Source organism: Aethalodelphis obliquidens, unplaced genomic scaffold (assembly GCF_003676395.1).
Source record: "Aethalodelphis obliquidens isolate GAN/ISIS:26980383/991018 unplaced genomic scaffold, ASM367639v1 scaffold2, whole genome shotgun sequence".
NCBI lineage: Eukaryota > Metazoa > Chordata > Mammalia > Artiodactyla > Delphinidae > Aethalodelphis > Aethalodelphis obliquidens.
The window spans coordinates 29,677,967-29,691,245 of NW_020837946.1; the positions used below are offsets into that span (position 1 = coordinate 29,677,967).

A 13,279-nucleotide genomic window follows, 5' to 3' on the forward strand; every position below is an offset into this window, starting at 1 on the left:
CATAACTAAGCTGTTCTAATTCTAGTTATGAAGAATTTTCCCTTTTAGAAGAGGCAGAGTTTTTAAGAGTTCAGGCTAAATGTTGTGATAGTGTGACAGTGGCTGGAGTGGGAGTTGAGGGTGGGGTTGAAGGAGGACTGTACATGCGGATTTGCCTCTGCTGGATTAGGTAATGTAGTACATAGTAGCCTCATTTACCAGTCCAGGCTGCCCTTGTAAATGAGCAGAAGAGTTTGATTTCTAAATTTAAAAAACCCACTTCATTTCTCCCCACTAATAGTACTAATCCTTTTGTTAATTTGAAAATGAGTAGAAAATAACAAAAACCATTAACTCTTTGTTGGGAAGCTTAGTACAGTTATCCCTGAAACCCTTTTCCCTGTTGGCTGCAGCTTTATGAATCTGTTCTGTTTAAGGTGTGTAAGGGACCTAGCTCAAACCTGCTAGGCACACGCATGTGCGTGCACGCACACACACACACACACACAAACACAGTGTAACGTCTCTTTACTGTCCAGAAAGCTTTTTCTTAATAGTTCTATTTAAAATTAAAGAGTGCCTCTGATAGATTTATTTTTAAGACAAACCAACAAAACCATGTGTCCTGATTTTTGGTGAATCTGTGTTTTTAACAATCATTAAAACAGTTTTTTGTTGCAACCCATTGAGTTTGGGGATTGACATTATTCACTTTATTGCCTTTTTCCCCAAACTGTGTTCTATGGAGATGTCATAAATATGCTGCAATAAAATAGGTGCCGTTTTAAATATGTTTGGGAAGCAATGCTATATGGGTAGATTTCTACCCTTGGTGTATAATGCACATTATCATACAGAATGCTTTGAGAGGTTGTTTAGCAGAAACAAATGATGAAATCATTATCTAATTCTGTTTAAGCCAGCATTTTCCAAATTTATTTAAGCATGGAATACTGTTTTTATGACATACTTGTTAACATACCTTGGAACTGCATGAGGTATACCAGTTTAGGAAATACTACTTTTCTACTGGTTAGAAGCCTTCACAGGATTTCAGTGAAATTTATTGGAATAACATGCCTTCTACTTTCTCATTATGTAGAAGGATTCTGTCTTTTCATAGTATTTTTAAAATAGCATTTATATTACAGAAGTAACCTGCTCATTGTTGAAGACTTATTGAGTCTTTGTGAGCTTTGACTTTTATTTTTTTCTATTTTTTTAATTGAAGTATAGTTGATTTACAATGTTGTGTTAATTTCTGCTGTATAGCACAGTGATTCAGTTATACATATATATACATTCTTCTTCATAGTCTTTTCCATTATAGTTTATCACAGGATATTAAATATTGTTTCCTGTGCTATACAAGCTTTGATTTTTAGTTTGTCTCAGCTCTGTCACTTTCCAGATAGGTGGCTTTGGGCAAGTTATTTAATTTGTATAAAATTTAGTTTCCTCATTTGTATAAAGGGCATTATTTTAGTACCTACTGCAGGTAGAAACTAGCTAGAGGAGGTAATCCATGTACTTAACACGTGGCTGGCTATTGAGAAACTCATTTAATCGATTATCACACTAACTAGTTTTATTATTTTATTTTCTCCTTCTCCCTCTCTCTTTGTGTGTGTGTGTGTGTGTGTGTGTGTGTGTGTGTGTAGAACACACACAGTAGACATTTGACATTCTTTTTTTTGTAAAACTTTTTATTTTATATTGGAGCATAGCCGATTAACAATGTTGTGATAGTTTCAGGTGCACAGCAAAGTGACTCAGCCATACATATACAGGTATCCATTCTCCCCCAGACTCCCCTCCCATCCAGCTGCCGCATAACACTGAGCAGAGTGCCCTGTGCTATACAGTAGGTCCTTGTTGGTTATCCTTTTTAAATACAGCAGTGCGTACATGTGGATCCCACACTCCCTGACTATCCCTTCCCTCCATCCTTCCCCCCTCCCCCCATCACCATAAGTTCATTCTCTAAGTCTGTGAGTCGGTTTCTGTTTTGTAAATACGTTCATTTGTATCATTTCTTTGACATTTAACATTCTGAAGTGTTATGTCATAAGATCTTTGTGAATCTCCAATACTTGAATGGCATTGGGACATGTATTTTTTTCTCCATAAGAGAATTTTAAGTGATCCTTTAGACTCCTGATGAGCTACTTTGTATGCTATGAATAGAGAATAACAAAGCGGTGTGAGAAGCAATAGCTGGGTGGTTGGTTATCCAGGGCCACTCACTATTTGAATGACTTGCTTCTGTCTGGCGGCCTCTTCACATGTGCAATTCATATATTTGCTTTAGCAAAATTGCACAGACTTTGAGGATTGCTTGAGGGTAGTGGAAGTTGTATAAATCACATCCATGAATGCCAAAGAGTTATTATAGTCATGCATTTTGAACATATTAGGATTCACATTTTATGATACGTAGTTTTATATTCTCCTTTTCTTAATATGTATCATGAACATTTTCCTGTATATGTGTGTATTTTTAAAGGTACTGCAACAGCCACTTGCAGGTACTTGGCTTTATCCCGAAAAAAGAGAGGAAGAAAAAGAATGATCCTATAGATGAGGTAAAGGTCAGGCACCAGATGGATACCATGGCCTTTAGCCTGACGGTGCCCACGTTGGCCTTGAAGATGCCCAATGGACTGGATGGAATGTCCCTCTCTCCACCGGGGGCAAGGGTCCCTCTCCACTACCTGGAAACTGAGTTGGAAGACCCATTTGCTTTCAACGAGGAAGATGATGACCTAAAGAAAGGGGCAACTGTGAGAAAGAAGTTGCAGAGCAAGTTGGCCCAGAATCGGCAGCGCCAGAGAGAGACAGAGATTTTAAAAGTTCGACAAGAGCACTTTAGTCCCCCTCCTGCACCTTCTCAGCAGCAGCCTCCGCAGCAGCACTCCCACCTGTCACCTTTATCCACTTTAAAACCTCCAGCGCCACCGCAGGGTCTAGTCTGCAAGTCACCTCAACCTCAGAACACCAGCCTACCAATGCAGGGAGTGGGCCCCACTCCACACACTATAGCACAAGCCAGGCAGTTGTCTCACAAGAGGCCTCTGCCCCTCCTGCCATCTAGTAGGGCTCCCGTCGTGGACCCGCCCAGGACTGACCGGGTCCTTATGAAAGCCACAGCCTTCTCTCCACACTTCTCTTGTATAAGTCGACTGCAGAGACTGGTGAAACTGTGCACCCAAAAACATCAGCTGGACACTGATCTGTTTCCCCATTTAGGTGAGTTACCGTCTGTTTTACCATATCATGTGTGTGTAATGTGACAAGATGTGCCTATTGCACAAGGTTTTATTTTCATAACCTTCTCATGTAATAGGAGTAAAAGAATACTTGGACAGAGTGGTCAATTAAAGATTCGTATTTAGGTAGACCGCTTTAAAGTAAATATGCTACTGGACAGGACAGTGACTGGTGAACAGGTTACAGAAGAAATAGGAGCTGGGAATTTAGAATTCCAGTTATAGCTTCTAGCAGTAGTAGTAGCGGTATTAAAAGCAGTTGTGTTTGGTTTTGTGCCTCTGAGCTCAGTCCCTGTGTGTCTAATGAAGTTCTCCACATGTCTTATCACAGGACTTTGGAGTAAGATAGCATTGTAAATATCTGCTGACAGTTTTCTGAAAAAAAAAATCTTAAAGTAATACCTGTTCACGATTGGAAAGCAAAAAATTACAGATAAAACTTTAATGTAGTCAAATGTCTGTCTTTCCTTTGTTGCTTCTGAGTTTTATCTTACTCAAGAAAATCTCTCTGATAGCGAGTTTATACAGTTATTCTGTATTTTCTATTAATAGTTTGTTTATTTTTGATCATTTAAGCCTTTGATTCACTTGGAATTTATTCTTGAATGTGTTGTGAGTTGTGATTCTAACTTTAGGAAAAATTATTTGCATGACATATGACAGCAATAGAAAAATGGGAAAAGGATGGGAATAGAGGAAGAAGAAATATAAATGGTCAATAAACAAATGAAAACCTCAATCCTCGTAACAGACGAGGAAACGCAAATTAAAGTAACAATGAGTTACCATCATATTGGCAAAAAGTATATCTGTTGTTGATGAGGATATGGGCTCTCATACTTTGCTGGTGAGTAATGCAACAATATATACTAATTAAAAGTATATGTATAGCCAGCAAGCTCACTTTTGGGACTCTATCTATGGATAAAAAAAGTATCAGAATGTAAGGATATGTGTTCCAGGATGTTTACTACAGCATTGCTTACAGTATTGCTTGCAGTATTAAAAATCTGAAAACAACCTTTATAACCTATAGGAAATTCAGAATTGAGTAAATTCTGGTACATATACATTTTATGAAGTATGCAGCTATTAAAAAGAATGAATGAAATCTCCATCTTTTACCTGGATGTGCTCATGATACATTAACAAGTAGAAAAATACCAAGAGGTATTGTACTGTCCCATGTTTGTAAAAATAAGCAAAGTGAACAAACAAGGGACGCCAGTATATCTATTGATCAATCATATGGATAGATGTATGCCTCTCTGGTATGAGCATAGTTAAAGTGTGAATGGATGTACACTATCAGTCTGTTACCATTGGCTACCATGGCGGGGGATGGAATTGGACAGGATGTGTTTTGGGGAGATGGGAGTGATATTTCTTCTTCTATAGCTTCATATTATTTCATTTGTTATTAAACCATGTATGACTTTTGGTAATTAAAAAAACTAATAAAACTTAAAGAAAAAATATAGATAAGCAAAGTAATAAATTAAAACACCCCAAGCCTTATTAATACCTATTTGTTAATATCTTGGCATATTCTTTTAGATATATAAAAGTAAGTTCCTGTTGTATGTACAGTATTGTAACCTGTTTAAAAATGTTTTGCAATGTATTATCACGTTAGTAATTTTTCATACACAGTTTGTCACAGCTGAATTCTTTCTTGAATTTAAATCATTTCCAATTTATTAAAGTATAAAGTGTTGTAGCTATATAGCCCTCTCAGTAAAATAATTACCGTCACGTCTTTAATTTTTCCTTCAAATCGATTCCTGGAAGCAGAATTGCTGATCCCAAGCTTTTGCACTTTTTAAAAAGGTTTTTGATGTATATTGCCAAATTTTCCTTCAGAATTATTTTGTCAGTTTACTTTTCTTTCAGCAGCGTATGAGAATGACAGTTTCTCTACATCTTTATAGCCCTGGATATTAGATATTATTATTATTATTTAGCCTTTGCAAATTTGATAGAAAGTTTGCTTTAATTTGCATACCTTAGATCAGTGTTTCTCAAGTGTTTGGCCTTAGAATCACTTTTTTTGCACTCAAAAATTATCGAGGACACGGTAGAGATTTCGTATATGTGAGTTATATTTACTGATATTTACTGAATTAGAAGTTAAAACTGAGAAATTAAAAAAAATACTAATTCATTTTAAAATAACAATAAAGTTACTGCATGTTAGCATGTTCTTTTTATGAAAAATAACTTTTCTAAAACAAAAACAAATATAATGGGGAGAGCAGCATTGTTTGACGTTGTTTAGCAAATCTTAATGTCTGATGTGCTAGATATGTGCTTCTGCATTCAATGTGTCCTGATATGTGGGGGTTTTTTTTTCTGGTTAGGAGATAAAAATATGGCCTTACACATTTGTAGCTGGAAAATGGAGGGATATTTTAATAGTTTTTTCCAAATAATTGTAGATATTTGTAATTGGTTCTACACCAAAACTTGACAAGTGGTAGTTTCTTAAAAATTAGTTTCAACATGGAATCTGAAACCATATCTAGGAATTTTGCATACTGTTACATTAAAATCCATTGATTTTCTTTTTTTTTTTTTTTTTTTTTGCGGTACGCGGGCCTCTCACTTGTTGTGGCCTCTCCCGTTGCGGAGCACAGGCTCCGGACGCGCAGGCTCAGCGGCCATGGCTCACGGGCCCAGCCACTCCACAGCATGTGGGATCTTCCCGGACCGGGGCACGAACCCACGTCCCCTGCATCGGCAGGCGGACTCTCAACCACTGCGCCACCAGGGAAGCCCTCCATTGATTTTATTTTTTAATTAATTAATTTATTTATTTTTGGCAGTGTTGGGTCTTCGTTTCTACGCGAGGGCTTTCACTACTTGCGGCAAGTGGGGGCCACTCTTCATCGCGATGCGCGGGCCTCTCACTATCGCGGCCTCTCTTGTTGCGGAGCACAAGATGCGCAGGCTCAGTAGTTGCTCCGCGTCATGTGGGATCTTCCCAGACCGGGGCTCGAACCCGTGTCCCCTGCATTGGCAGGCAGATTCTCAACCACTGCGCCACCAGGGAAGCCCCCCTCCATTGATATTTGAATGAATATTTTACCCATGCGTGATGTTGTAACATCGTATGTTGGTCGTTTGGAAGATATTGCTCTACTGAGTTACACAGATGTCCCAAATGTTGACACATTTCATTATACAAAAATTTTAGATTGCATTCATTAATACTAACACCAGTCTTATCGGAGAAGTCCAACTCTTAGGTATTTGTCATACTTTCAGTGATAAATTCAAGTTTTCCCCCAAAACTGAGCTTTCAAGTGAACATTTGAATGTTACCATTGGCAATAAATACTGTTCATTGTTTTCCTTGGGGTGATGGTTTCACTATGTTCATTTTAGAAAAAATGACTGCAAGATAGCCAATAGTTTGTCAGTCACTCTTTCAAATAAAATTGGTATTGAATGAGGGAAAAGCAGCTAGTTCAGGTCACAACTAAGAGTCCTACAAAGTGCTTTTCCTCAAGACAGCTGCTGTACTCTCTTCGGATGCAGTAGAGTTGTTTTATATATACCTCACGTTTCATCACACACTGCATCATAAAGACATATACACAAGAATCAAGATATAATCAAATAAAGTCTTTAATAAATGAGTGCTTTATCAAGGATGGTCTTAAATTGTTTTTTGTATACTTGTTTTCATTTAATTGCAAGTCATGGTATGGAATATATATTGACAACTGGTACAGTTTTGTGCCCCTGCCTTGGTTCACGCTAAGGCGTCAGCAGTTTCACCCACCATGGGTTTTTTGTTGTTGTTTTTACCATCAGTGCAATGTCAACACAGTAAAAAAGGCAAATAACATTTTAGTATTGTTTTGAAGATAGCGTTGACCTAAGCATCTCCCTAAAAAGGGTTTCAGGGACCCCTGGGGATCTGTGGGCCATACTTTTGAGTACGGACTGCTCTTTTAGATTAATAATGTAGTTTTGAATATTGGTTCATACTACTTTTTTTGGACATATGTATTTCCTATTTTATCTTGTCAGTTTTTTCATCCATTTTTATTTAAGCATTTCTCTTTTTTATTGATAGGTGTAAGAGCTTTTTATACATATTTAATGTTTGTTGCAAAACCTCTTCTCACTCCCATTTGTTACTTGCTTTTAGTATCTACTATAAAGGTTTTGGAATTTAGAGGTTAAATTTTTTTATGTATTCTCTCTCTCTTTTTAAAGATTTCTTCCTTTTGAATCAGGTTTTTTTTCTCCTCTTGTTTAGGCTCTCTTCATTCCAAGAGTATATAAATATGTTCACCTATATTTTCTTTTAGCCCTTTTATTATTTTAGTCATCTGTTTGGAACTCATTAGGCATTAGTTTTGAGGCAGAGATCTAACTTTTCTTCCAAATGTTTGCCTTTTATTCTACCTTTTACCCATATCATCTGCTAAATTTTTACTTATATTTCTGTTTATTTCTAGATGCTGATAATATTTTAGCTTTTGAAACTATGAAATTTTATGTTGTGTTGAGGGCTGACTTTCAATCATTTTGAACAGAACTAAAACTCATAGAAAAGTATTGTCTTTTTATTTTTTAAAAATTCAAGCATATGAGGGACCCAAATTTTTAAAACAGTTTATTTTGGAGAAACCAGAAATTACAGTGCACTATTATAACCAAGTGTACTCTGCATTCATGTCAGCAAAGAATACTTAAAGAAAAACGCAGTATTTAATTGGCTTCTACAGTCCTGTTTGGGCTGGTTATCTCAATTAGTTACGTTGAAACTAGTGATAATGAAGCCAAGATCAAAGGTTTGCTTTATTGGACAGTTAATTTTACAACAGGAGAAACACTTCCATCTTACTTCTTATGACTTAGATCTTGACTTTTTCAGAGAAAGCATGGGTATCTTAGTAGACATTATTATGACTTCTACAGAAAATATAAAAAATAACAACTCATGTTCTAATTTTTAAAGGTGCCTTGAGTGTCACTTTGTGTTTGAAGGACCTCACCTTTCAATGTCCTGAAGGTGATGATGTGGTCACTTATTTGTTTTTTATTTTTTTGATTTACTCTTTAACAAACTACTAATTATTTTAGTTAGAGAAAGTAACTTAGTTTTTAAGATGACCTGACATTTTGAATAGTCATCTTGGAACTAGATTTGGCATTTCTTTATGCCAATGGCAATATTTAATTTTAAGCATTTATAATTTGCATTTCAATTAACCTTTTCTTAATTTCCCAATTTGGCACATGTAAACTCATTTAAATTATGGAAGAAATCTGTGAGGTCCTTTTTAACTAACTGTGCCTAATGAAGATGGTCTTTTGATTTTTGAGGGTCTCAAGAAGGAAGACATAGAATACTAGTCATCAAGGTATCTAATTAAAGTTTCATAGTGGTATGAATTTATTAAGGTTATGTAGTCCACACACTGTTGTATTTTAGGCTATGCAACATCAATATTTAAGACCTCTTCAAGATACAAAATTAAAAAGGCAAAACCTTTGGGACTTCCTTAGCGGTCAGGTGGTTAAGATTCTGTGCTTCCACTGCAGGGGGCACAGGTTTGATCCCTGGTTGGGGAACTAGGATCACGCATACTCTGCTGTGTGGCCAAAAAAAAAAGAAAAAAAGAAAAGGCAAAACCTGTAGTTGGAAGCTAACAATTATCCAGTCATTAAAAATAATAGGATTTAACAAAATAAATAAGCATTATTATACTGTATTTCTCCACTTTTCCCTCTAACCTTGTTTTCCAAATGGAACTCAAAATGTGACAGCTCTTGTTTAAAAGAACTGAAAGAAACCCCAAGCGATACTAGAAATAGAACATTGCCATCCTGCCCTTCCCTCTTCCCGTAGGGGACAAGAGCCTGGGAATGGCCCTGCCTAGTGGATGGTGTCCTTTCCTCCAGAGATGTTGTTGGGAAAAGGGGATGGAGTGTGCCTGCCTTTCACAATATATTCTAGGCCCCTTCTTTGTTGACGTATAGCATGAGTCCACTGGCACCTTTTGACTTTTTCTTGCCTGAACATGAATTAGGCTTCTTCTCCTGTCATTTTGAACATGTTTTATGTTTTTCGACATTATTTTAGTGTATAACATTTTGATACTTAAGAAATTTTACCCCTTTTTTTGACTTGAACTCTCTGTTTGCTTTGTGTTGTTTCTACTCCATTTGTGAAGCATCTGACGAAAGAAGTTCATCCGTGGAATATAGCCTTTTTGTTGTAATGTCATTATTTTAAATGCGAGTGCATGTCATACATTCATTATTAATACCTTTGCCAGAACAGGGCTGAAACTCATCAGGAGGGATTTATTCACACTATGAGAGTACTTGCTATAGGTGTCGGGTTATGTATTTCAGGTAGCTTTTTATCTAAATTTTAAATAAATGTTCATTTTTTCTAACTTGCAACATCCTCTCCTCCTAGGGTTGGACTGGTCTGAAGAGAGTGGAGAAGAACTGGAGGACTCAGAGCAGGCCTCGCCATACCAGGTTGCCTGGTCCATCCGAGAGACCCTCAGATATGAAAGACACACGTGAGTCTTCCTTTTTCTTTTTATTCTTTTTTTTTTTTTTTCGGTACATGGGCCTCTCACTGTTGTGGCCTCTCCCGTTGTGGAGCACAGGCTCCAGACATGCAGGCTCAGCGGCCATGGCTCACGGGCCCAGCCGCTCCGCGGCATGTGAGATCTTCCTGGACCGGGGCATGAACCCGTGTCCCCTGCATCGGCAGGCGGACTCTCAACCACTGCGCCACCAGGGAAGCCCTCTTTTTATTCTTAAATTTCCACTGTAGTAGATTGATTTTTCCTATATATGCTAATTTCATTTTATTTTTATTTTTAAAATAAATTTATTTATTTATTTTTGGCTGCGTTGGGTCTCCGTTGCTGTGTGTGGGCTTTCTTTAGTTGCAGCGAGTGGGGCCTAGTCTTCATTCTGGTGGGCAGGCTTCTTACTGCGGTGGCTTCTCTTCTTGTGGAGCATGGGCTCTAGGCATGCAGGCTCAGTAGTTGTGGCTCATGGGCTCTAGAGCACAGGCTCAGTAGTTGCGGCACACGGGCTTAGTTGCTCCACGGCATGTGGGATCTTCCCAGACCAGGGCTCGAACCCGTGTCCCCTGCATTGGCAGGCGGATTCTTAATCACTGCGCCACCAGGGAAGCCCTCATTTTATTTTTTAAAGATAAATTTATTTATTTATGGCTGCGTTAGGTCTTCTTTGCTGCGCGAGGACTTACTCTAGTTGTGGCGAGTGAGGGCTACTCTTCGTTGCGGTGTGTGGGCTTCTCATTGCGGTGGCTTCTCTTGTTGCAGAGCACGGGCTTCAGTAGTTGTGGTGCGAGGGCTTCAGTAGTTGTGGCTCGTGGGCTCAAGAGCACAGGCTCAGTATTTGTGACGCATGGGCTTAGTTCCTCCACGGCATGTGGGATCTTCCCGGACCAGGGCTCGAACCTGTGTCCCCTGCATTGGCAGGCAGACTCTTAACCACTGTGCCACCAGGGATATCCCTATCCATTCTCTGATATTTCTAATGCGCTGAATATTTTTGTGTTAAAATATTTTTTTGAAATAATCTCGTTAGAGGTTCTCGATATCTACCTTATCAGAAAGCTGTAGGTTAATGCCCAGCCCCTTCAGGGGTAAGAAGAAGACTAGTTCTCTTTCAGGGGACTGCCTCAGCATCATAGGTATATGCTTGGTGCGGTGTGACAGGACTGAGATAGATCCTTCTCTGTGGGGCTAAAAGATGACTCACAGACTCAGCTAATTATTATTTTCGTTTAAGTACTGTGGTTTGAATAGGTGTTCAGCAAGACAGAGGGGAGACTATCTGCACCCAGGCCGACTCCTAGAATTTCACAGTATCATAGTATGCATATACATTCTGAGGTCCGGTTTCTGAATTTATAGGCTTAAAAATGTGATTTGTTAGTACACCCAGAAATGATTAGGCTTAGGGAGCTGATTCACTAGAGGCTAATGTATAAGCCAAAATGACAGTTTTTAGTAGGAAGTATCATCATTAAGTAGTACAGATGTTCACTAAGCAAAACTATATGGGAAGCAAATTATAGTCAGAAGCTTATTTGGACATGGAATTAGAGCAAGGAGAGTTAGCTGGATTTATTAATGGTCAGTGTCATTAAACTATAACAGCCTGATGCCTCCATTTCCACTCTTGGGCTTTATATCCCGTATAGTTGTCCCTGTCTCCCCTGTCTCCTAGTTACTATTGGAAAATGCTATATATTTTTTTTCTCTCTCTGAGATTCCATTTTATATGTCATTTAAGACTGTTTCCTCACCATTAGCATTTCTTGTTTTCAGACAGAAGTACAATTGAGCTTAAGCTTTCTAAGTTATAGATAATATCAACTGTGCTTCCTAAGGTTGATATTCAAATCAGCTTAGCCTGACTTGGGATATTTTGGGTTAATTTTCCAAATGCTATAAATAGATAACATAACTAAATGCTCGGCACAATACCTGGTTCATGGGAAATGATAAATGATAGCTAAGAATCCTATTTTAATTCTGAAAATTACCTGAACATTAGTATTGGGAGTATTTGCCCTCGATTAGGAGCCATGTATATTCCATTTCTGCCTTCTAGTGCAGTTCTCAGAATATTTCTTTTGCTGTTACAGACTTGTGACCATCAGCTTTGTCTTCATCTCTGTAGCATTTTACTTTCTTGGCCAGTTTGGCTAACTTGCTTCTTCTTTGACTGGCTCTTCTTTTCCTTCAGTATATATTTCTCCTTTTTACAAGCAATTTTCCTTACTTCCTGCCCAGCTGTCCCTTTAATCTTTTCCTCTTCACTCATTTGTTTATTCACTTGTTCAGCATATTCTCGTTGAACTAGTATTATGCTTCAGGCACGGGGCACTACGTTCTTTTCCTTGGGTGAAACTGGGATTGCGTTGGTTTACCATCCCTTCCGTGCCTGCAGCTGCCCATCTGCATCTGCCACTGTGTTCTCTCACAGGAACCTCTGTCCTTTTTTTTTAGACTACCTGTAGAACTACCTTATTCCAGCTTCTTGTGCTTCAGTGTTATAGAAAATGGAGAGCTGTAGAAAATTGGCCCTACCTCGCCTGTCCATTATATCTTCAAGAAGTTTTGGCCATGTGAAATTTCTCAAGGTTTTGCCATTTAAAATTGCTCAGTGAGTTCATTGTGTTTTGGGGGAAAAAAAGGCACAGTGGCGTGATTGCTACATTCCCCCCGAAGAACCTTTTCATGGGCTTTCTTCCTAAACCAAAATTGTACTTAAAGAAATTTGGGGAGAAAATTTGGCCTTGTTTTGGCAGAGGTTCCTTGGTTACTTAGTTTAGTTGTAGATGCCTATGCCAAAGTGGAGCTCTTAAGACTTTACTTAGGTCTCTCAGTAGCAGAAATAAGTTGGTATTTTAAACGTAGTATTAAGGAACAGTAAGTACTGCCAGTAACTGCTTCCCTTTTCACATTCCTAATGATGTGTTTGATAGAATAAAGTTCTTAATTTCAATGGGTACAGTTTATTAGTTTTTTCCTGTATGGTTAATTTGTGACCTGTTTAAGAAATCACTGCTTACCCCAGGGTCATGAAGCTATTTTCTCATATTATCTTCTAGAAGCTTTATTGTTTCACTGACAATCTTTCTGGAATTTATTTTTGTATATTTTATATATGATGTGAGTTAGGGCCAAGGATCTTTTTTTTTTTTCCATATGGCTTCTCTATTTAAGCAGCACTATTTATTGAACACTTACTTTTCATTGCATTGGAAGCCTTGACATAAATGTGTATGTCTGTTTGTGCATTTTCTAATCTCTTCCATTGGCCTATTTGTCCTTGTGCAAATAACTTCAAAGTTTTAATTAAAATAGCTTCAAATAGGGATTTCCCTGGTGGCGCAGTGGTTAAGAATCCGCCTGCCAATGCAGGGGACACGGGTTCGAACCCTAGTCTGCGAATATCCCGTATGCCACGGAGCAACTAAGCCCGTGCACCATAACTACTGAGCC

The 13,279-nt window shown here is 38.1% G+C and overlaps 1 protein-coding gene across 3 annotated transcripts in view; it reads left to right on the forward strand.

Annotated features, from left to right (window-relative positions):
* INO80D (INO80 complex subunit D) overlaps nucleotides 1-13,279 on the forward strand; it is a 61,388-nt gene that overhangs the window by 22,000 nt on the left and 26,109 nt on the right. For all 3 annotated transcript variants that reach the window (XM_027123288.1, XM_027123278.1, XM_027123297.1), the window contains 2 exons: nucleotides 2,486-3,228; nucleotides 9,694-9,802. In XM_027123288.1, the coding sequence (XP_026979089.1) occupies nucleotides 2,486-3,228; nucleotides 9,694-9,802 (852 nt within the window). The remainder of the gene's footprint in view (nucleotides 1-2,485; nucleotides 3,229-9,693; nucleotides 9,803-13,279) is intronic.